This window comes from Rhinoderma darwinii, chromosome 1, assembly GCF_050947455.1.
Source record: "Rhinoderma darwinii isolate aRhiDar2 chromosome 1, aRhiDar2.hap1, whole genome shotgun sequence".
Lineage (NCBI taxonomy): Eukaryota > Metazoa > Chordata > Amphibia > Anura > Rhinodermatidae > Rhinoderma > Rhinoderma darwinii.
Genome location: NC_134687.1, coordinates 45,007,884 through 45,033,923, shown reverse-complemented (window position 1 = coordinate 45,033,923; position 26,040 = coordinate 45,007,884). Strand labels below are relative to the sequence as shown.

Genomic DNA, 26,040 nt, shown 5'->3' with positions numbered 1-26,040 from the left:
ACACTTCTCGGGGGTGAATGCTTGGGAAAACCGGGCACTGGAACAGTCTAATAGGGGTCTCCGTTTATACAAACGGTCAAAACTGGGGTCATCTCGGGGTGGGCACTGCTCATTATCAGTATAATGTAAGAAGCGAAGTATTGCCTAATTTATTTATTTTTTTAGGTTCCAGTTCAGTTCTGAAGTTGCTTTGAGGGGCCCATATATTAGAAACCCCTATCAAACACCCCATTTTAGAAACTAGACCCCTCAAAGTATTCACAACAGCATTTAGAAAGTTTATGAACCCTTTAGGTGTTTCACAGGAATTTAGAGCAAAGTAGAGGTGAAATTTACATTTTTTTTTTTTGTCAGAAAATCCTCTTTATACCATTTTTTTTATAACACAAAAGGTTTTACCAGAGAAACGCAACTTAATACTTATTGCCCAGATTCTGCAGTTTTTAGAAATATCCCACATGTGGCCCTAGTGCGGTAATGGACTGAAGCGCCGGCCTCCGAAGCAAAGGAGCACCTAGTGGATTTTGAGGCCTTTTTTTTTTATTAGGCACCATGTCTGGTTTGAAGAGGTCTTGTGGTGCCAAAACAGTGGAAAACCCCCAAAAGTGACCCCATTTTGGAAACTAGAGCCCTTGAGGAATCCATTGTAGTTTTCTTGGGGCGCATGCGACTTTTTGATCAGTTTTTATTCTATTTTTAGGTGGCGTGGTGACTAAAAAAAACGCAATTCTACTATTGTTTTTTATTCTATTTTTTTTACAGCGTTCACCGTGCGCTATAAATGACATATTCACTTTATTCTGCGGGGCGATACGATTACGGCGATACCAGATGTTTATAGTTTTTTTTATGTCTTATGTCGTTTGCACAATAAAATACGTTTTGTAAACAATCATTCACTTTTTGTGTTACCTTATTCTAAGAGCCAGAACGTTTTTATTTTTCCATCAATAAAGCCGTGCGAGGACTTATTTTTTGTGTAACGAACTTTAGTTTCCATCAATACCATTTTTCGGTACACGCGACTTTTTGATCTCTTTTTATTCCATTTTTTGGGAGGTGAAGTGACCAAACAATTGTGATTGTGGTACGGTTTATTATTTTCTTTTACGGCGTTCACCGCGCGTGATAAATAACGAAATAATTTTGTAGTTCAGGCCGTTACGGACGCGGCGATACCAATTATGTATAGTTTATTTGTTTGTTTATATATTTTTATTAATCATAAAGGACTGATAAGGGAAAAAGGGGGGATTTTTACTTTTATTACTTTTAAAACTTTTATTTTCTTATTTTTACACAACTTTTTTTAACTTTTTTTTAACTTTATTACTTTGTCCCACTAGGGGACTTGAGGGCAGGAGGCCCTGATCGCTATTCTAATACATTGCACTACATGCGTAGTGCAGTGTATTAGAACTGTCAGCTACTCACTGACAGCAAGCATAGTGTGACTTCGTCAGGACCCACTAGGCTTCCGTCGATGGCATATCCGGACGCCATTGTTTGGTGTCCGGTTGTCATCGTTACCATCGCCAGCCGCCATCGTGTAGCAGGCTGGCGATTGTAGCTCAACCCCTAAAAAGCAGTGATCACTATTGAACACGGCTTTTAAGGGGTTAATCAGCGGGGACACAGCGATCGGTCCCCGCTGTAAAAACGACATATTCACCTTATTCTACAGGTTGATACAATTACGGCAATACCAAATTTAGTTGTTTTGTTTTTATGTTTTACCATTTTTTATTTTAAAAAAAAAATAAAACTGCTAAAAAAAAAAGATTTTTTTATAAAAAAATTTATTTAAGTGTTTTTTTTTTTTTTGGTTTTTTTTTACTAGTCCCCCTAGGAGACTTGAAGCAGCGATCGCTTGCATGATATACTGCAATACTGATGTGTTGCAATATATCGTGATTCTGACAGCCTTCTTTGAAGCCCTGCCGGAGGTAGGGCTTCAAAGGAGTACAAAGATGGCAGACCTGGGGGCTTTTATTAGGCCCCCAGGATGCCATAACAACCACTGTAAACGTCCGATTGCGCCATTGAGGGGGGCTGGCGCGTTTGTGGGTGTGCCCCCCCCCCTGATTCTAACAATTTAAATGCCGTGTTACGATTGACATGGTCTACATTTTCCACCTAAATTTTTTTTTATAATATGCTTTTCTCTTATTGGAACCATTAGAAGGATAAATGCCACATTAATGCCCCAAAAAATGGGGCTTTCTGCAGTTTAAATAAAAAATGAACCATGCCCTAAAACCACCTCGCTCTTCACCACATCCCATTTACTATCATCTGCAATATTTAACGAAAAAAAAATAGCAGTGGAAAAACACACAGAAACCTGCACGTTTTTTTTTTTTTTTTGTTTTCTGTTATGTATTAACTTTTTTATTTTATTTTTTTTTATCGTTTTCCTCATTTCATGTTTTTTTTTTTTTGCTCAGGAAAAACATAAATCTGAGGATAATGGCAAAGGGAATAAAGGTAAGTAACCTAGGAAAACGTATAAACCAGAAACTTTTTAAAACCTTAGATAATCCTCTTACTTTGGCTTGCGATGACCATCCCTAATGCAGAAGGATCACAGCACGTATTTGGTACAGCGCACGCCAGAAAGTATGTGGACACCCCCTTGTAAATAGGCTTGAGGAAAGCCCTGCAACCTCCATAGAAGACTATTATCAGTAGAATGTGTCATATGGAGGAGCTCGGAGACAATCATTGTGGCACTGCCATGGGATGCCACCTCTACAGCATAATAGTTTTTCTCTGCCCATGTCAAGTACAACTTTTATGTGTGCGTAGAAATGTCAATCAACAGATCAACTTCATAGGCCACACAGGCTTAAAGAATAGGACTGCAGAGCACCAAGCACATAAGTGGCAACTGACCTGCTCCCCGATAAAATAAGAACTGGTGCTTTCTGGGTTGATTTTTATGGTCAAGCAGCTGCACACGAGCCAAAATATCTATCCTTCTGCTTATGATGATTGTTCTTAAGTAGACCAATTTTTTTTTTTTTCCGTTAGATTTGTCTGTCAAGAATGAGACTGAGCTGAAAACATCTGAGGTACGTCACGAACACATGAAACCATTGACAAAATAATGCTGATGGGCATGAAATCTAATGTGCTGTCATGTTTCAGGAGAGAAGTTCAGACAGAACGCCAGTGGCTGTGCCCAGGAGAGGAAGGCCTAGGAAACGTTCACGAAGTCCTTCTGAGACAGGTATGAGATCAAAGTTCTTTTAATATCCCGTATTATGTTATAGTATATTGCTAAGATATGCCATAACTTATTGATGAGTGGGAGATGACTGGTGGGTCCCCCAATTTCACTGGAACAAAGAGGGCACAGTGCTTGTAAAGAACAGCAGACCCTTCAGTGTTTATTTTCTTTGCACAGCGCTCCTTCCTCACCCGGTGCTGTTCATAGTACTGCAACTCCATTTACTTGAAGTCGGCTGTGTTGCAGTTCTCTGGTCGTTGTCTGGTTGGTAGTGGCACTATACAGAGAAAATGCAAAAGGGGCTGTGACCCCTTTATCCTAGGGGAAATTGGAACCCCTATGTATAGACTGTACAATTAATAATTACACCTACAACACTACACACAATTTTTCCATCTCTTTTTTTTTTTTAAGAAGACTTGAGGTTCAGTTTGTCTTTACAAAGCTGTTACAATGACCTTACAAAAAGCTGCAATCATTAGAATGAGGGGACCTATTCCCATACACAGAGGCCTCAAATGTTCAGCCACTCTATATGAAATTATTGGCATTTATGAAAATGGCTTGGTGTTTTACTCTAACCCCCCCCCCCCCCCCCTTAATGGTGATTTCCATGCATTAATGGCCCCTTCCATAGGCTAAGCCATCAATGTTTGCTCGGTGGGGGTCGATCAGCAAAATGAAGGGGATGGGCCGCTGTGCCTATGTAAACAATTAAGGTGCCACGGCCCTTGCATTCTGCTAATCGACGGGGATCCCAGGGGGTGGAGCTGCCACTGATTAAACAGTGATCAACAATCCTAAGGACCAGCCATCAATGTTTAAGTCCTGTAAAACCCCTTTACTATATTGTATAGTTAGGCCAGCTGGGTTGTAAAACTTTCAGACCTGGGCTGATTTACTGGATCTTGCAGTTCTCAACAATGGTAATTAGTATTTCCTTATAAAGTAACGTAAAATATATTTACATTGTCGCTGCATAATGTTCAGAACCAGAAGCAAAGCGTAAGAAGTCCGAATGTATTGAGGAGGATCAAGGTGAGAGTGGAGAAGATGAGGATAGTGAAGATGAGGAAGACGATCATCGAGGAGCCACAACTCGAGCAGCGTCCCGTCTAGAAGCACAGAGGTAACAAAGATGCATTTCTTCATGACACTTGTCATGATGCCCTTTGGATGTTATGTACTTGTTGCCAGGACTTATTGAATGTCATAAACTGATCATATAAAACCTATATCTGCAATTTAGAAAACTGCCACACAAGCCAACAACTCGAGCAGCATCCAAGTTAAGCAGTCCTGAGAAATCTTCCCCAGCAGAGAGACGGCGCAAAGTTGGATCACCAGAATCAAAGACTGGCAAAACAACAAAGAATCGGTGAGTGTCTTAATTTAAAGAGATTCTGTCACCACATTATAAGTGCCCTATCTACTACATAACGAGATGGGCGCTGTAATGTAGGTGACAGCAGTGCTTTTTATTTAGAAAAACGATCTATTTTCACCAAGTTATGACCTATTTTAGCTTTATGCTAATGAGTTTCTTCATGGACAACTGGGCGTATTTTTACTTTTGACCAAGTGGGCGTTGTGGAGAGGAGTGTATGACGCTGACCAATCAGTGACCAATCGGCGTCATACACTTCTCTCCATTAATTTAATCAGCGCATAGTGAACTTGCTAGATCACTATGAGCAGTCACTTAGTTACACATTTACGTTACTGAAGTGTTTAGACCATGAATAGACATTCCTTCCAGCCAGGACCTGATGTCTATTCACAATCCCGAGAATTCGATAACTTTTGTGTGGCACTTACAGCACAGCAAAGCGTAATCTCGCGAGATCACTCTGTAAATGAAATTTACAGCGTCATCTCGCGAGATTACGCTTGCGCTGCTGTAAGTACCACACAAACGTTAGCGAAGTGTCGGGATTGTGAATAGACATCAGGTCCTGGCTGGAAGGAATGTCTATTTAATATACACTTTACTTTTTCCGGCATTTTTTTAAGGCATTCCTGCCTTATCCCCTTTTATTTACCTAGACTTGCACTTTAGGAATATTACCGTTGATCATCTATTTTGGCAAGGGCCTTAACCCCTTGCCGCTGATGCCATTTTTTTATTTTAGTTTCATTCCTCCCCACCTTCCAAAAATCATAACTTTTTATATTTTTCTGTCGACTTTAGCCGTATTCAGGACAAGCTGTAGTTTTTAAAGGCACCATTTATTGTACCATAAAATTGACTGAAAAACAATTCTTTGTGGGTAGAATAAAAAAAAAAAAAATCCCAATTGTTTTTTTTGGGGGTTTTGTGCGGTAAAAACTGCTTCATAACTTTATTCTGTGGGTAAATAATATCACGATGATACTAAATGTTATAGTTATTTGTAGGATTTACTACTTTTACACACAAAAAAATCAGTTGAAAAAAAAAGTTTTGTGTCGCCATATTCTGAGACCCATAACTAATTTACTTTTTGGTTGATGGACCGGTGTGAGGGTTTGTTTTTATGGGGCGAGCTGTAGATTTTATTGGTACCTTTTTGGAGTACATATGACTTTATGAGGACTTTTTGTTTGAATTTTTTGGGGGAAAGCTAAGGTGACCAAAAAACAGTAATTCTGGCGTTTTTGTGTTTTGTTTTTTAAAGCGTTCAACCTGCGGGTTAAATGTTATATGGTAATAGTTCTACTGTTACACTGCAATACCAATTATATGGGGTTTTTAATTTCTTTTTTTTTTTATTTCTTTTTTTAACATTACTTAACTCGTTAGTGACCGCCAATACACTTTTTTCACGGCGGCCACTAATGGGCTTTATTCCGATGCATACGCCTCTCCACGGCGTTGCATTGGAATAAATAAACCGAGCAGGGAGCTGTTAAATCTCCCTGCTCTCAGCTACATCCAGTAGCTGAGGGATGGGAGCAGCCCTGCTCGAATGGGTAAGATCGATATCCGTATCGATCTCGCCAGTTTAACCCATCAGATGTGGCGCTCAATAGTGATCGCTGCATCTGAGTGGTTTTGGAGAGAGGGAGGGAGGGAGCTCCCTCTCTCACCCCACCGGCATCCTGCGATAAGATCGCAGGGTGTCGTTCTCTTCTATGGCAGCTGACGGGCCTAATAAAAGCCCCCAGGTCTGCCACTAGTTATGCCTGCTAGGCCATGCCAGAGGCATGGCCAAGCAGATGCCGGTCTGTTTTACACGGACAGGCACTAATACACTGCAATACAAAAGTATTGCAGTGTATTCTAAAAGCAATCGGATGATCGCTAAGTGAAGTCCCCTAGTGGGACGAGTAAAAAAGTTGAATAAAGTTAAATTAAAAATAAGTGGGGAAAAAAAATAAAAACCCACTTTTTCCCTTTACAAAATGCTTTTATTATTAAAAGAAAAAAAGTTGCAGATTCGGTATCGCCACATCCGTAACGACAAAAAAAAATGTGATAAAAAGTGATCAAAGTCGCATCTACTCCAAAATGGTACCAATAAAAACTACAAGTCATGGCTCTTGAAATATGGAGAGACAAAAACATATAATTTAAAAAAAAAAAAAGTGTTTTTACTGTGTAAAAAGTAGTAAAACATACAAAGTCTATATAAATTTTGTATTGTTGCAATCGCAACAACCCGCTAAATTAAATTATTGTGTTATTAATACCACACGGTAAACGACGTACATTTAGGACGCAAAAAAGTGAGGTAAAATTGCTGGGTCCCCCCCCCATAAAAACAGTTGATAGAAGTTAATCAATAAATTATATGTACCCCAAAATGGTGCTATTAAAAAATACAACTTGTCCCGCAAAAAAACAAGACTTTTTACAGCTTTATCGACACAAAAATAAAAAAGTTATAGCTCTTTGAATGAACTGATGAAGAAACGTAAAATGTAGAGGTCATTAACCCCTTCCCGCATTTTCACGTACATGCACGTCGAGGAATGCAGCCTGTTCGCGCATTCCCATGTGCATGTACGTGATGGAGATCGTGCGGGCACAGAAGCTGTGCCCGCGGGAGGCCGGCTATGACTGACGGCCGGGCTCCCGCTGCAACTGCCGCAATTGAAGAAACCTTCAACCTCAGCCGTTTAACCCATTAAATGTCACCCATTGGCGGCACGCGAATGCGATCTCCGGCCACCAATGGGTTGCCATGGCAGCCGGGTGTCTAACAAAGACCCCCAGGCCTGCCCTGGCTGAATGCCTATTACACGCTCGTGTAAACGAGGCCTGTGTTTTGCGCACGCAAAAAACGTGGCGTTTTGCGTGCGTAAAAGGCACTTAACCGCTCCGTGTGTCAGCAGCGTATGATGCGCGGCTGCGTGCCCTTCGCGCAGCCGCCATCATTATGACACTCAGTTTGGATGTTTGTAAACAGAAAAGCACGTGGTGCTTCATCCTTTTCACTGCTGTTGCGCGAATCACGCGCGTCACACGGAAGTGCTTCCGTGTGGCATTGCGTGATTTTCACGCACCCATTGACTTCAATGGGTGCGTGATGCGCGTACAGCGCACAAATATAGAACAGGTCGTGAGTTTTTTGCAACTGACTCACGTTGCACAAAATTCACGGACTGTCTGCACGGCCCCATAGACTATTATAGGTCCGTACGACACGCGTGAAAATCACGCATGTTGCACGGACGAATAACACGCTTGTGTAAACAAGCCCTTAGGCCGTGCTGGAGGCATGTCCTAATAGATTGCCTGTCAGTATGCCAAAGCATTATTGCCTGTCGGTGTAAAACTACGTATACCAAAGCATTATATCTGCGATCAGAAGATCGCATGGTGAAGTCCCCTAGTGGGACTTAAAAAAAAATTAACAGTCAAAGTTTTTTTTAAATATATAAAAAAAATCGTGAGCAGTAAAAATAAAATCCATTTTTTCCCATAAAAAGTGGTTTTATTTATTAAAAATGTAAAAAACAAACATGAAAAGTACACATATATGGTATCGCTGAAATCATAACACAAATAATAAAGTTAACACATTAATTCAACTGTATAGTGAACGTCGTACAAAAAACCCGTTAAAAACAACGTCAAAATCACTTTTTTTCTGCATTCCCCCAGCAAAAAATATAATAAGTCAAGTCCCATGCACCCCAAAATAGTAACGATGAAAACTACACCTTGTCCCTCAAAAAACAAGCCCTCATATGGCGGTATCAACAGAAAATTAATATACCGTATTTTCCGGACTATAAGGCGCACATAAAATGCTGAGAATTTCTCAGAAATAGAAAGTGCGCCTTATAATCCGGTGCGCCTTATATATGAAACCGACAGTAAAGAGAGGGGTTCATACAGGATCCTTTACCTCTATCGTGGGCGGCAGGGGTCGGCGGCGGCATACCACAGCACACACCATGCTCCTCCCCCCCCCGTGCGCCTATGAATTTATTCTTCACTTGGGTTTTTACAGTATCCATAAATGGATTGAGCATTACGGCCACCGTAGTCAGGAGCCACACTGAGTGATACTTACAGCTCTGTGCGCAGGATCCTTGCAATATATCTGTGCTTTAGCGTTAACTATACCCACTACCCCAAAAAATGCCTCCTGTTAAGAGACATGCTTATGATGCAGGTTTCAAGCTTAAAGCTATAAGTTATGCAGTAGAGCATGGAAATAGGGCAGCTGCAAGAGAATTCAACATTAATGAATCCATGGTGCGTAAGTGGAGAAAACAAGAAGATGCCCTCCGCCAAGTAAAGAAGACCAAACTGAGTTTCCGAGGAAACAAAGCAAGGTGGCCACAGTTGGAGGACAAAATAGAACAGTGGGTTATGGAACAGAGAAACGCAGGTAGAAGCGTCTCCACTGTCTCTATTCGACTCAAAGCCACTGCTTTAGCACGTGACATGGAGATCAAGGACTTTCGAGGAGGTCCTTCATGGTGCTTTCGTTTCATGAAAAGGCGTCATCTCTCCATTCGCACCAGAACTACTGTGTGCCAGCAATTACCAAAGGATTATGAAGAGAAGCTGGCCATTTTCCGCACCTACTGCATAACCAAGATAAATGAAAAGAATATCCAGCCAGAACACATTATTAACATGGATGAGGTTCCCCTCACTTTCGATATCCCCGTAAACCGTACTGTTGAGAAAACAGGGACCAGTACGATATCTATACGTACCACAGGAAATGAGAAGTCATCTTTCACTGTAGTTCTCGCTTGTCAGGCTAATGGCCAGAAACTACCACCCATGGTAATTTTCAAGAGGAAGACTTTGCCTAAAGAAAATTTTCCTGCTGGTGTCATCATTAAGGCTAACCCAAAGGGCTGGATGGATGAGGAGAAGATGAGTGAGTGGCTGAGGGAGGTCTACGTCAAGAGACCGGGTGGCTTTTTTCACAAATCCCCATCCCTATTGGTCTGTGACTCGATGCGCGCCCACGTGACCGATACTGTCAAAGCCCAAGTGAAGAAAACTAATTCGGAGCTTGCTGTCATCCCTGGTGGATTAACCAAAGAGCTCCAGCCGCTAGATATCAGCATCAACAGGTCATTTAAAGTTAAATTGCGAGCTGCATGGGAGCATTGGATGACAGAAGGTGACCACACATTCACCAACACAGGGAGGCAACGCCGTGCGAGTTATGCCACTATGTGCCAGTGGATCGTGGATGCCTGGAAGAATGTATCAGTCTCCAGTGTCATCCGAGCTTTCAGGAAGGCTGGAATCACCACTGAAGAGCCTAGCAGCAGCAACGAGACCGACTCGGATAATGAAGAGGAGGACCCCATGCTTGATGCCGAAATCGCCCAACTGTTCAACTCCGACACTGAAGATGACGGATTTGATGGATTTCTGGTGGAGGAATGAACTGAAAAAGTACGGTAAACGTTTTGATTTGCAATTACAGCTGAACCAGTTGCAAGTTATTGTTAAAAAGTGTAATAAATTTTGACTTGCAGTCTGAGCAATGGTTTATTTAACGGTAATGTGCTGCGCCTTATAATCCAGTGCGCCTTATATATGAAACAAGATTGCTTATACGGCGCTCATAGAAAGTGCGCCTTATAATCCGGTGCGCCTTATAATCCGGAAAATACGGTAGTTATGGCTCTTGAAATGCGGTTATGCAAAAATGTATTTTTGCTTTAAAAGTTTTTTTTTATTGCGCAAACGTAATAAAACCCTAAACATATGTGGTATCGTTGTAATCGTACCGACCCATAGAAGGTAACATGGTATTTATGCCACATAGTGAACGGCGTAAATTTAAAACGCGAAAAACCATGCAGGAATAGCGTTTTTTTTAAATTCCCTTCCCCCCAAAAAGTTAATGAAAGTTAATCAATATAATATATGCACCAAAAAATTGTGCCATTGAAAAACACAACTCGTCCCGCAAAAAACAAGCCCTCATATGCCTATGTTGATGGAAAAATAAGTTATAAATCTTGGAATGTGAAGATGAGAAAAATAAAAAGATTGCCAAAATAGGCCTGGTCGTTAAGGGGTTAAGGCCTAAAATAGGCTGGTCACTAACTGGTTAAGGAGCAAAATGGGACAAGGGAGGTTGTTTTGAAGTTTTAATATTTTTATTTTTTTTGTACAATTTGTGTCACTAGGTGACTCGAGCAAGCAATCGTTAGGAGCACCAAGATGACAGACCTGAGGCCTTTATTGGGTCCCCAGGCTGCCATGGCAACCATCGGTACCCCGCAATCACTGTGCGGGGAGGGGGGGTTGATCGCGTGACCGAGAGGGCACCCCCCACCACCTCTAACTGTTTAGATGCCGCTGTTGCTATTGACCGCATCATCTAACTGGTGTAACATCCGGGTGCTTTTTGATTCCAGCTGTTAGTGCAAGGTGACCACTGTAATACACGGCTGACACCAGCGGCATATGGAGTGGGTTGAGCCTGCGAGCCCGCTCCTTACTCAACACCCCCTATAGACTATGACGTACATTTACATCAAATATTGTTAAGGGGTTAAAGAGCCAGAACCTGGGTACATTATCAAACGCCATTTTCTGCATTTACTGTTCTAATTTCCTTATTAGCCCAATCCAACATGGCAGATATCCTTCTCCGATTCTTTATCCCAGGCTCCCTTTCACAAAAGGTCATTGGCTAATTTGTATTCGATTGGGCATTAATATTGTCTCCTATTTGCCAGTATCTATGAAAGATATTCAATCACTTGATTCACCAAGGACGTTTGCCGATGGTGTCTTGGATATAATGGGCCACTCTGGTGTCAAAGCTGTGAGACATTGGTACAAATAGCCCTCCGTCTAATGCAAAATATATATGGAACTTTTTCTAAACTCTTATTTCTAACTGTCAGGTCCACCACACCGCAAGCAAGTGGAACAAAGAGAAGGAGAGAAGCCAGCCCATCAACACCAAGGACACGAGGTCAACACACGTCAGATGAGACCGCAGCAAAAAGAATAAAGCGCCAATAACTGTATAAAGTTCATGTTTTTGTATTATTGTATTCTAATTTAATACACTGTGTAAAAAAATTTGTTTTACTCTGTTCAAACATTGTTGAAAAGGTGCTTAAAAATGTAAATTAATATACAAGATTGGCATCCGCTTATGGGGCACACGTTTTTTCATATTTTGTTTAGTTGTATGTAGAGGCCTCATTGATATTTGGACTTATGGACTGAAGTCATAAAGTTATGACAAGTCCCCCCTCCGTGTTCCTGCAATATATTGTATAAATATGTAACATATGGGTTGAAAGATTATAAATAGATCATTTCTCTTTCTTAATTCACCTCTCTCTTGCCTGTCTAGCATTATTTCATATACCATCACCATACCTGTGGTGTAAAAAATACAAAGATAGAGCTATATCATACATCAGCTGTAAAGTTACCTACTGGCTTCAACAAATTTCTCACATCGTAGGAACATGCAGAATTTTTCATTGTATTAATGGTTGTCCTGAAAAAAATCAAATAAATAGGGCTGAGCTGTAATACCGGATATAACACATGGAGCGGCGCTGTTTCTGGCAAAAAAACGGTCCCTTATTTCTAATTCCACTTAAGGATGGGATCTCCATCTATTTCTTAAAGCGCTTCCACCACTTTTTAGCACCTTGCGTTTTCAGTTTTCAGCTCGAATTGTCCAGCTAAAAAGCCGTTCAGAAGAGAGCCAGGGTCCTTGTGTTCTAGTTCTTTGTGGCCCAAACTCACACCCAATGCAAACATCTGACCTGTGTCTATTCCTTATTTAAACTTTGTGTGAACTCCCCCCTTAAAGTGACCATCTAGTTTTGACAGTTTTTTGACGTGGAAACCGCGTCCGAAAACGCGCCAAAAAAATTCTGAAAATGCCTCCCATTGATTTCAATGGGAGGTGGAAGCGGTTTTTTTTCCCGCGAGCGGAAAAACTAGCTCGCGGGAAAAAGGGACATGCCCTATCTTCGGCATTAATTGGCATTGTCATTGACATTAATGGGAGGCAGAGAAAGCTTATTTCGCTACGTTTTTGCCTGCAGCGCTCAATGTCCGCGGGCGAAAAACGCAGCGAAAATCTGCCTCCAAACGGAAATTTCAGGCAGATTTTCCTCCTGCAAAAAAAACTCAGTGTGAACCCAGCCTAAGGTATGGTATTGACCTAATTGTACTTGTAGACTAAAGATACTGAAATGACCATTTTGGATTGATGATCAGTCCAACAAACGTGGCTGCTTCGTTGCAGAAACCGTGCCACGCTTGTCCATAGGCTGTCTCTCTGGTATTTGTAGCTCAGCCTATCTAAAAAAAGCTTCCACCATGATCGTAATGCGATCAAGATATCACATGGTGGGGTCTTAGACCTCGGACTCCAACGTTTGTCTATAATGCATTGGTCATGAAGTCCTCTATGTACTGAAAGCGACTCTAGTTCAAAAAGCCTAGAAGTGAGAACTGTAAATGTGTGTGCTGGGACCTTCTCATTTAAGACATTAATGGAGTGCCAGCTCGTGGACCCCAAAAATTTTGATGTATAAATGACACCTTTGAAGCTTAGATCCGATCATGGGGAACCTCATTTATTTAATTGGTCAGTAATCTCATTGCAAATTCCTTAAAATCTTGTGTTTTTAAGAAGAGTTGCCGTTCCGCATAATTGTATCTTCAAGCAGATCATCTACATTTTCATCTTCATTGTACAAATACTGCGTTTACTGAAATATTTAAGAGGGTTTTTTTTATTAGTGGTTAGATATTTTTGAACATCAAGGAACCAATACAACCAAATCTGCTTTTGCTGAAACTTTGGGTGCTTCTTATTCCTTTATTTACTTTGAATTTTGTAAACTTTGTTTTTTGCGCTCCAATTTTTACCTGCACAGTTTGTTCACTAGTATATGTTATCTGTAAATCTATTGCTTTCAGATGAGCATAGTTTTCGCGGAAGTTACTCATTTTCAGGTTTTTATTTTTTGGGGGTTTTAAAGAGGCTCTGTCACCACATTATATGTGCCCTATCTCCTACATAAGGAGATGAGCGCTGTAATGTAGGTGACAGTAATGCTTTATATTTAGAAAAACGATCTATTTTAAACCACTTTATTAGTGATTTTTAGCTTTATGCTAATGAGTTTCTTAATGCCCAAGTGGGCGTGTTTTTACTTTCGACCAAGTGGGCATTGTACAGAGGAGTGTATGACGCTGACCAATCAGTGACCAATCAACGTCATGCACTTCTCTCCATTCATTTACACAGCATCGCGTTCTTACTAGAACACGATGTGCTGCCACATACACACACATTAACGTTAATCAAGTGTCCTGATAATGAATATACATTACCTCCAGCCTGGACGTCATGTGTATTCAGAATCCTGACACTACTGAATCTTTTCTGTGAGATTCCAGCAAGCCACGCGTAATCTCGCGAGATTACGATCTAAACGAGATTTCGTTTCCCTTGCTGGAAATCTCACAGAAAAGATTCAGAAGTGTCAGGATTTTGAATACACATGACGTCCAGGCTGGAAGTCATGTATATTCATTATCAGGACACTTGATTAACGTTAATGTGTGTGTATGTGGCAGCACATCGTGTTCTAGTAAGAACGCGATGCTGCTGTGTAAATGAATGGAGAGGAGTGCATGAGGCTGATTGGTCAGCATCATACACTCCTCTGTACAATGCCCACTTGGTCGAAAGTAAAAACACGCCCATTAAGCAACTCATTAGCATAAATCTAAAATCGCTCATAGTGGTAAAAATAGTTTTGTTTTTTTTTTTAAATAAAAAGCACTGCTGTCACCTACATTACAGCGCCGATCTCCTTATATAGGAGACAGGACACTTATAATGTGGTGACAGAGCCTCTTTAAAGAGAATTTCCAAGGTGTAACATTGATTTCAGTTCCTAAGGCCAAAGGGATGCCATCAATGTGTGATTGGTGGATGTCTGCCTGCTGGGACCACCAATGATCATGAAAAGGAAAGGATCTTGTTGGAGTGCCACTTCCCCCTTCATGCTTTTACCCAGCACCCTGGTTTCCATGAGCTGTGTCTGGTATTGTGGCTTAACCCCGCTTTCAAATAAATGGGGAGTAGCTCCAATACCAGACACAGTGTCTTGACCATAGCAGTGCTAGTTCTGTAAATAAAGATACATAGGTGGAGTACCAGTTTTTTTAATTTATTATTATTATTATGGTGATTTTTCGGTCCCAGTGGTGAGATTCCTACCATTCTATCAACCTCTTACAACTAAGAAAACCCCCTTAATAGGCAACTTGCCAAATGTAATGATTAGGCTATGTTCATACGGCCTATTATCAGCTGTTTTTTGGGGTGTAAGCGCCCCGACAAACGGCTAAAAATACAGAGGCTGAACGCCTCCAAACATCTGCCCATTGATTTCAATGGGAAAAATGGCGGTTCGTTCCCATGGCGTGTAAAAAAGTGCATGTCCCTTCTTGAGACGTTTTTCATTGTCTCAATAGAAAAACGGTTCCAAAAGTGGCCGTAAAAAATACATTAATAAAACGCTTGATGTATAAAAAAAAAACACGGCTGAAAAGTAGAGGCGATTTTCACTTGAAAACAGTTTTACAGCCGTGTGAACATACCCTCAACGTTGCAACTTCCACATGTATTATTTCTAACTTGTATGTTGGACCTTTCTGGGGGTTTTTTTTTGTACAGTTGATAGTTTGTGAAAAATTATTCCTTAAGAATTTTTTTCTTTTTTTTTTTTTATATTATAGACTGGTTCCAAACAGAGTTACTCTGAAATACTTATTTATTTGAAATTTAAGTGTTGATGTTGAATGAAACCCAAAATGCTAGATTGTTTGAAGCGTACGTCCAGACCAAAATGACAATATTATCTACAGTAACTTTTCAGGGCTTTACTATGTAAGTTTAACTGTTCTTCAGGTGTTTATTACGCAACACTCGGACCCCCTGCTATTCTTGAGAACTTCAGTTAAGTCTACCATCATCTTCTGATTTACCACAGGAGATCCAGGTGTTGAGTCGGTCATACAGGCACAAAAAAATCACCTGTATTACACCCATGTAAAAGGCCTGCGTTTACAGGGCAAGAAGAAGCTCCCTGGCAGCTACTTCCTGTCAGCCATATCCGCTCTTATGGGGCAATTTTCTCTGTCACCCAGAGGGTCCTTTTTCTCAGGTAGACGATTAGTCCGAGAACCTTTCCCCTCTCGTTTCTCTTACTAACCATCTATAGTGTGATATACTAGTGAGGGTTTTGTTTTTGGGGGTTTAGGTTGGGGAAAAACAGAAGATTGGAAGTGTAATTCAGGAGATAGAAGTGATAGGAGTAAGTAACTAGCTTGGGTTTCAATATCTGCCAGCCTGGAGGTTATCTAAGAAGCTAGAGTTTTAATACACTCCTCAACATTCAAATTGCAACACGAAGCCGAAAACGGTTTGGAATTCTGGAAGTCACAGGATGGATAGACATGTTAATGATATGCAAATTTATATAAAATTGGAAACAAAATATTCAAAACATCTTGATTTATTCAGTATCGAGTATGAGCGCTATGCTCCGAAATACATACACTTACGCGCCTTGGCACGCTATCAATGAGGTTCTTAACTCCTTAGTGACCAGCCTATTTTAAACCTTAATGACCAAGCATTTTTTTTATTTTATTTTTTTTTTTCCATCGTCTCATTCCAAGAGCTATAACTTTTTTTTATTTTTGCGTCGACATAGCTGTATAAGGTCTTGTTTTTTGTGGGACAAGTTGTATTTATTAATAGCACCATTTTGGGGTACATATATTTTATTGATTAACTTCTATTAACTTTTTTGGGGGGGTAATGGAAAATAAAACAAAACATAAATTTTGTCTTAGATTAACGCGGTTAACTGTGGTATAACTAACATACTAACATGAAAACTTTAGTCAATGAGTCATTACGATTGTGGCGATACCAAATTTGTATAGATTTTGTATTTGTTTTACTAATTTTACACAGTAAAAACACGTTTTTTTTCAAAATGATTTGTTTTTGTGTCGCCATGTTTTAAGAGCCATAATTGTTTTATTTTTATGCCGATGCAGCTGTATGAGGGATTGTTTTTTGTGGGCCGACTTCTAGTTTTTAATTGGTACCATTTTGGAGTACATGTGACTTTTTGATCACTTTTTCTCCAAATTTTTTAAGGCAGGATGAACAGAAACCAGCAATTCTGGCGTTGTTTTTTTATTTTATTTTTTACGGCGTTCACCGTGCGGCTTAAATAACGTAATCGCTTTATAGGTGGGGTAGTTACGGGCGCTGCGATACCAAATTGTATAATTTTTTGGTTTTGTTTTTCCATATTAAAGTATTTTATAAGGGAAAAAGTGTTTTTTTTTAGTTTTTTTTTATTTGGGATTTTTCTTTATTAACTTTATTAAACTTTTTGATAACTTTATTTTTAGTCCCACTAGGGGACTTCACTATGCGATCTTCTGATCACTTTTATAATACACTGCAATACTTCTGTATTGCGGTGTATTATTGCCTGTCAGTGTAAGGCCGTATTCACACGAGCATGTGCGTTTTGCGCACGCAAAAAACGCGGCGTTTTTTGTGCACAAAAGGCACTTAACAGTTCCGTCTGTCATGATCATATGGTGCGCAGCTGCGTCCTTTTCGCGCAGCCGCCATCATTATGACACTCTGTATGTTTGTAAACAGAAAAGCACTTGGTGCTTTTCTGTTTTCATTCATACTTTTGACTGCATTCATACTTAGACCAGCCAGGGTGGATGTAAAAAGTAATACATTTTACTAAAGAAAAATTATGTGATTATTTTAGGTCATGTGACACCTTATTGGACCAGGTGTTTTGCTTAGGTCTTAGGTGACATTTCCAGACTCTCCATACCTTGGTTGAGTCATGGAGCGCCTGCCTATCCACCCAGATAGTGTCCGAACTTAATGCCCCTCCACCTACTCCCAGGGTTTATATACAGTCTCAAAAAAAGAAAGAAACAAGATCCGGAAATATTCAAGGCACTCTTTAGGTATAGAAAAATATATTTATATTTTATTTATTTTCATTTTCTCTGAATTAGTTTAATTTCTATATGTATAAGAAAGGAATTTTTTCATAAAAAAAACCCTTGTAATACTTTTACCAACAGTTTACAATAAGAAGCAATACAAGTTACCTGGCCAGGTTCTGCAATAATTTCCATAAATACATAAAGTGATACATCAATCAGAGTTATCGTGAATAATATATATAGAGGTATACATTTATATATGAGTAAGGACTGGTACAAAACAATAAGATTAAATTTATTAACTTCAGTGCCAAGAAATCATTGCACCCCTCACAAATTTTCAAGGTAATTTCTTTGGATCATAGGTCGAACAACAAGTCAGTCCCGACTATATAGAGTTAGGCGTAAACGAGGCGTATTATGCCTCGTTTTACGCCTGAAAATAGGGCTACAATACGTCGGCAAACATCTGCCCATTCATTTGAATGGGTTTGCCGACGTACTGTGCAGACGACCTGTCATTTACGCGTCGTCGTTTGACAGCTGTCAAACGACGACGCGTAAATGGACTGCCTCGGCAAAGAAGTGCAGGACACTTCTTTGCCACGTAATTTGAGCTGTTCTTCATTGAACTCAATGAAGCACAGCTCAAGATTTACGAGCGTCTCAGACGGCTCGCAAAATGCGAGGAGCATTTACGTGTGAAACGAGGCAGCTGTTAACAGTCTGTCTTTTCACACGTAAATGCCTCTCATCGTGTGAACATACCCTTATAGCATCGAGTGTTAGATTTCATTCACACTTGTGATTGGATTTTACATTTGCTAAGATCTTAGTATAGAATTAAGTATTGCACAGAACCAAAGGATCTTTTGGACCAAGCACAGGTACACTACCGTTCAAAAGTTTAGGGTCACTTAGAAATTTCCTTATTTTTGAAAGAAAAGCACAGTTTTTTTCAATGAAGATAATGTGATCGCAATTTGAGGTCACGTTACGCCTTGATCTCCATGCAGGTTCAAATCAGGTGGGGGGGGGGGCGAGCTGCTCGGAGAAGTAACAGATACACTGAGACGTTTCTCAAGGCAAAATACTTCTGACTTTATTTAACCATAGTGGTCGCTTTTATAGCATCACAACAAAAACATTCCATAACATATGAGTCATCTGTATATTCAATAAAACCCATTGGTGGAACACAAGGTATTCCCTTTTATGCTTAGGGGGGTTGGTCAAGTGATTGACTGCCATCTGTTCGCAATTTCAAGAGACAGCAGAGCAGCTGCAAACTATTTCCTCTCTTACCCTTTCTAAAATACCCATTCTATTGTAACACATGTTCTCCTCTATAACATTTCACTCCTTGGGGCCCCAGATACATTATACATATATTTATTCCATAACAATCCCTCCTTTTGTGATTTTACCAACACCTAAATTCCAATGCTACTTCTATCTCCTGATAGCAAGGCTTCGATCCATTTCTTCACTTGATTCACACAGGTATGTAGGTGGGGTAATCTCACAACACTCTTTCATCATAATGTATAGGCCTCTGTTTGAATGCTTCCCTTATTTTGCAAAATGTATAACAATTGAAACATGTAAGCAATATAAACAATATTATGAAACATATCAAGGGTTGGAATAACACATGCAGTATCTTAGTGGCAGTGGGGGAAAATCCTGTAAATATGTCATACCAGTGATGGGCACTGGCATCTTTTATTGCTGACGATAAATTTATTACTTCCTTAGCTGCTATTGTAGCCAATACTTTCACTTTACTTAGAGTTACATTATGGGCTGCTATCAATTTCTTTACGTCTTTAGACTTTTGTAACACTTGTTTTAACTCTTCCAGTGGCAAACTAAAATTTCCATAGGGCAAAGGTTCAGGTACCCATACAGTGGACATTATTTCTTCTAAAGTAGGCAGGAACACTATAGTTTGGTTCCCCCAAGTCAAATGCGTCACATTGTATAGACATCCTGAAAATGGTCCTATGAGATTAAACTGGCTAAGGGTCTGCTTGTCGTTAGTTATTAAACATACATGCTGTGGACCTACTTCAATATATACCTGTAGGTTAGCTTCTGGGATTATAGTGAGTGCGCATACATTATCCTGGTGCTGCATTAGACAGGGTTCATATATCCCTGACTGTTCATTACATACATATCCATGCTCTGTTAATTGGCACAAATCTATATTCCTTGTCTTATTTTGAGAATCTATGTGTGTTCCTTTCATTTCTGGCATCCAATATTGTCCTAATAATGTCACCGGATCAATCATTACCTTTGGCATAACAATAAATTTGCATAATAGAGTAGGATTTTTCACATGAAATGCTATTAGTCTTCCTGCACACCATTTAGGTGTACACTCAGTATACTCAGGCTGTAACAATAACCATGTATCATTTCTCTCTCCTACGGGCAGAATGTCTGTCCATTGCCTAACATGACTACTAAACAATTTATTCTTACAATTATTCATCTGTTCTTGTTGCCACATCGTTTTAAGCGTACATACTGTCCAATTTACAAAAGTTGATACATTCTGTAATGTTCTATATTCGGTTAGCATACTTTCATTAAAAACATTTAGAAACAGTTCATCTATAGTTAACCCTTTTTGCTGTAAGTGAAAGGTAGTAGGTAACCATGAGGCACCTATCCTTAATGCAGTAGATGTGTCATCTCCCACTGAGTTTCATTTGTTCATAACTGTTTCTAACTGTATACCATTCAATACTCCTAATCCCGTTCCTACCCCTCCTAATAGCGGGTCATGCCATTCTCTTTTTTGTCTATGACAGCTGGGGGATTCAGGGAAGGAAATATTGAAGTGTACATTCTCTTTCTGCTGTTGGGTTACAGCGCTCTTACAAGTGTGTGCGATTCTTTCCAGACTTTGTACTGTTATATGTGGCTTAAAACTATCTCTTAAAATTGTTATCAAGAATACAAAATATATTCTATTTCTTATTTCGCTATTATTCATACATAATATCATCCCATCAGTTTCTTTTATTACAATCGTAGAGTTGAGCCTCTCCTTGTTGCATCTTTCATAAATCTTATTTATCATTTCATTTCTATTTTTACTGGTTGTATATTTCTATAGATACTGTAAATCTGGTTCATAACAACAAAACCACAGCCGTCTCTTCTTGTATGCTAATGTTGGCTGTTTTGTCTATGTGAAGGTACACAGTCCCTCCATGTGGTCCTTTTTTCCAAGTCCCTTCGGTTGTAGTCACATTTGTAGTATAACACGGGTCATTGGCCTTACAGGTGTAGTTACCCTGCTTTCTATCCACTGTGGCATTCGCCCACACTGTCCTGAACTGTTCCAGTGATTCTGTACTGATTACGTGTACAGGAGTAGCAGTTCTGCCTTTTTGTATAAGAGCACACGCAACAACCGCCGCAACAACCGCAAAGATCTTCATTCTTCTGTCTGAAGAACCTTTTTACAATGACTGGCGTGAATCCAGCTTGCCTTTCCTTCGAGCTTCACTGAGGTGCTTGTAACGAGTAGGACTTGAAAAGGACCATCAAACCTTGGCTCAAGGCTCTTCCTCACGTGTCTTTTGACAACGACCCAATCTCCTGGTTCTAGCTTATACGTCAACTGAATCAGGACCTGGAATGGAAGCAAAGACTTGTGCATGCACCTTGGTCAATTGTTTGTTCAGCGTTGATACATAATCTGTTAGTCTACCATACTGCATTTGGAGCACCTGTGGAAAATAACATCCTAATCTGGGAGCCGACCCAAATAAGATCTCATATGGGCTGAGACCTGTTCTTTTTGTGGGCGTGTATCTTACTGAGAACAAGGCTAATGGTAGACACTCGGTCCATGGTTTCCCGTTTTCTACCATTGCTTTTTGGATTTTCAATTTGAGAGTCCCATTTAGTCTCTCAACCTTCCCACTACTTTGTGGATGGTATGGTGTATGTAGGGCTTGACTTATGCCTAGAGCTGACAACACATAGTTCATGATTTCACCCGTAAAATGAGTTCCTCTGTCGCTCTCGATCACCTCTGGAACTCCATATCTGCACACCACCTCGTTGATCAGTTTCTTTGCTGTGGCTACGGCTGTAGCTTTGGTTACTGGAAAAGCTTCTGGCCATCCTGAAAAGAGATCAATACAAACAAGCACATACTCATAGGTACCGACTTTTGGTAATTGAATATAGTCTATCTGCAGTCTCTGGAACGGATATATAGGTCTGGGTGTGTGCTTCTGTGGTACTTTTACAGTTCTTCCAATATTATGTGTTGCACAGATCATGCATCCTTGTGTAAAACTGCTGGCCATCACACTAAACCCTGGAGCATACCACACCTTGTTTACCAAGTCCATCATTGCCGTTTTTGATTGGTGAGTCGCTCCATGTGTTATTTGGGCCATCATTGGGAACATTGTCTTAGGCAGGCACAGTTTATTCTTGCATTGCCAGAGGCCATCTTTTCGTAGCGTTGCTCCTTGGGCCGTCCACTTGTCTTTTTCTTCTTTTGTTGCTTGTCCTTGAAGTTTTTGCAGTAGTTCCGGGCTTACAGCTGGTCTTGTTTCCTCTGGATCTTTTATCTGACATACGGCTGCTAACACGGGTAGCTTCTGTGCTGCTTGCTTTTGCTGCTTCGTCTGCCAGGGCATTTCCCCTTTTGTCTCTGGTGAACTCACCTTAGTGTGAGCTTTAATTTTTACTACTGCTACTTCTGTGGGTAACATCAGGGTCTCCATCAAGTATTTTACAAAGTCTGCATTCTTTTCAGGTGTACCTGCAGAGGTCAAAAATTGTCTTGCCCTCCATATGGGGCCATAATCGTGTGCAATCCCAAAAGCATATCGAGAGTCAGTGTATATATTTGCTGTCTTTCCTTCTGCATGTTGGCATGCTGCTGCCAGGGCCTTAAGCTCCGCTTCTTGTGCTGAGCGGGACGCTGGTAAGGAGGCTGCTTCTAGGACTACATCTTCGGTGGTTACTGCATATCCTGTAAGAAAAGATCCTTCTACACAATACCTTGAACCATCCACAAAGAGTCTGGGTTTTGGAGTGGGGTATCTTTTACATGTGCAAACCCCACTGTTTCCTGGGCCATAAGGGCCATACAATCATGTTCATCAGTTTCAGGCAAAAATTGTGACCATACTTTACCTACGTCTTCTCCCCCTTGCTCCAAAGGCAGTAAGGTAGCTGCGTTCAATGTAGTACAGCTATGGAGTGTGACCTGCTCAGGGAGAAGGAGTGCACAGGTTAATCTCAAATGTCTTGCAGTTGACAAATGCTTAGGTTGTACTTGAGTTAGAATAGCAGTAATATACAAGTTTTGTTTTGCCTTCTCCCTCATCTAAATCCATAAAGACTCGTGTGAGTGATGTCACATCGCCTCCTGTGTAACTTTGCTGGAGGGGGATGGTCTCTTACACATAAACCAAAATTGTACCTAATCAGTTCCTTCACCCTTCCCCCCTTTGTGGACTCTGCGAGAGTGATGTAGCAGAGTTCAAAACTACATCTCAACATAACACTAATTTAACCCCTTGTAATGTACAACAGCCTGAAACAAAAATGACTTTTTCCTGACAAACATTTGATCTTTACAATGACATAATTCATGTGTGAAATCAAAAATAAAACAATTGTAGTTAGTTATTCAATAAAACAGAAAATATTATCTCTGATAACATTAATTACTGCAAACCAATAAACAGTATAACGGTGGGGGCACATACATTTTCAAAAACCCCGTGTCTCACAGTATCTGTAGTCTAATACATCTGAATTATCAAAACACATGAAATCTGATCACATCATAACACATAATTATCGTAACTTTTATAACCAACAGCGCTTGCGCAAAAGAGAAGAAATGTATTTAGGTTTGTAGACATTACTGACATATATATATCTCAGCAGTGCATATTGAGATCCCTTTGTCTCATCAGCCCTGCAGACTGCACCCAGTCAGCCCCCCTCCTCCTCCTCCCAAACACAGCACACTTTAGAGGGGAGGGAGGGGGGTCACAAACTCACAGCTTCTCACCACTTCTCACAACTTCTCACAATCTTAACACTTTCAATGCCGGCAAAACAAGATACGTATCTGCAATCATTCATCACACCATTGTATAGGAATTATCTATGTTAATGTTTAACCGTACAATCTGTCGGCCACCATCTCTATCTTATAATTACGTGTTGTTTCATCAGTGAACTAGACTGGAACTTCTGTAAAATAGAAAAAACACTACAAATAACAAAATTAACAAGGTGATTATTTCATACTGATTTGAATGGGCCGGGCGTGGCCACATCAGGGGCAGGGGGGGGCAGCCTCTCCCATTGGAAACAGTGCGCAGGGGGTTTCCCACCAACAATGAGGACACACTCAACATGAGGTACGGACGCCATTACCGGGCGTCGGCTGGTCCTGTTTTCTAATACATACAATATGACACAAAGTCATACAAAATATCTATATCAGCATTTAATATTGTGTCCATTCATTTCAAGAACAAGATTACATTTCTTATCTCACTAGCAGCTGTTCTCCACCTCCCCCTTCTCTTATCACACTAGTTGATTCTAAATTATACCATATGGGAATTTACTATAAGGTCATTTGCAACATTAAAACAGCTACTACTTCTATCACTTCCTTTGCTTTAAACTTTACTTTATAAAATATGAATTTCCTCTGACACTTTTCATCTTTCAGCCATCCACGTTTTGTGTCACAACATTCATTCCATTTTTCTGCGTCTAACCGTCCATGGGATTCTAGACCACATGCTTTCATAAAAAATTTTTTTTTGTTCCCTGCGTTGCCTTTTTACCTTCTCTTTCTGCTACTACCTGTTTGGCGGTTTGTCCTTTGGGGTGCTCATCTCATACTCTTGTTACAGATTCTAGCTACTGACAGATGAATTCCATTCTCATCTGTTTTATACAGTTTCTAGTTTCCGTACTTACTCCTGTTACAGATTTTAGCTACTGATAGATGAATTCCATTCTCATCTATTTTAGACAGTTTCTAATTTCCGTACTTACTCTTGTTACAGATTTTAGCTGACAGACGAATTCCATTCTCATCTGTTTTAGACAGTTTCTAATTTCCGTACTTAATAGGGACACCAGTTCCCCATTGTCTAGTTATAAGTGGTCGCCTATAGGCAGACCCTAAGTTATGTAGGGGGTAGTTTTCCTGATAGGTGAATTTCTGGATTTACGATCCCCTAGTAAGCTTACACCCTTTTAACAGGTGCTTGCTCACCCATATGCCATACCTCAAACTCTCGTTTGCCGTGACTGTTTCCCATAGCCCTGCTATGATGGAGGGGACTCTTACCCTTCTCTCTCAGTTTTTATCTTCACTAACAAACACTATGGCTATTGGCTGTTAGGGAAAGTCCCACACTAACTTTCTCACCTATTTTATACAGTTACTTATCCCCTCAAAACCCTTTTAAACCTTCTTCTACTCTGGCCAGAGAATTAAATTCCTTTTATAACTAGCTTACTTTCTTCTTATTCACTTTAAGCACCACTCAAGGAGATATCCTCCACACCATAACAGTAATATGACAAATATTCCTGATCCAAATAACAAGGAAAACGTAAAATCAAGCTGTTCATTTGACATGCCGGATTATCGGATTGCAGAAAATTCTGGAATTTTGAGCTGAAAATCAGTGCATGATAATCCCCGCAAGTACCTCAATGCTGTACACACATTTTCGGTATTTTGCCGGATTATCGGAAGTTTTTTCCAAAAACAATTTCCTTATTCTAAAATGCATTTGTGACACAAAACTGGGTTTCTACAACATTCATACAAATACTGTCATGGAGATCAGGCACTTTATCCTGAGGGTAGGATTACATATAGACTTGACCAGATTTTTACACTAAAAATACCCTCATGTGGCCCCTCTATCCCTCAGGAGTACTACCGGGAAGGTGACCTACCAGACAGGAAGGTGCAGAGCAGAGTTTGTAAGAATTAAGTCTTCTTACCTTGCTGCAGCAGTGGTCTGCACGTTCCTTCGTCCGGGTGGTCGCCATTCAAGTCCCGGGGGATCCCCTAGGTGGGGTGCCGTCCTTCTGGTCAAGTCCCTGGTTCGGGCGCCAATTTCTGTGATCGCAATTTGAGGTCACGTTACGCCTTGATCTCCATGCAGGTTCAAATCAGGTGGGGGGGGGGGCGAGCTGCTCGGAGAAGTAACAGATACACTGAGACGTTTCTCAAGGCAAAATACTTCTGACTTTATTTAACCATAGTGGTCGCTTTTATAGCATCACA

General features: G+C 40.3%; 1 protein-coding gene across 1 annotated transcript in view; it reads left to right on the top strand.

Moving 5' to 3' along the window:
- The window catches only part of BOD1L1 (biorientation of chromosomes in cell division 1 like 1), a 43,919-nt gene extending 31,918 nt beyond the window's left edge, over positions 1–12,001 (top strand). Inside the window, exons 17-22 of the mRNA XM_075858209.1 lie at positions 2,448–2,487; positions 3,034–3,074; positions 3,151–3,232; positions 4,223–4,361; positions 4,482–4,610; positions 11,561–12,001. Of these exons, the coding sequence (XP_075714324.1) occupies positions 2,448–2,487; positions 3,034–3,074; positions 3,151–3,232; positions 4,223–4,361; positions 4,482–4,610; positions 11,561–11,681 (552 nt within the window). The 3' untranslated portion in view covers positions 11,682–12,001. The remainder of the gene's footprint in view (positions 1–2,447; positions 2,488–3,033; positions 3,075–3,150; positions 3,233–4,222; positions 4,362–4,481; positions 4,611–11,560) is intronic.
- The last annotated feature ends 14,039 nt before the right edge of the window (positions 12,002–26,040 follow it).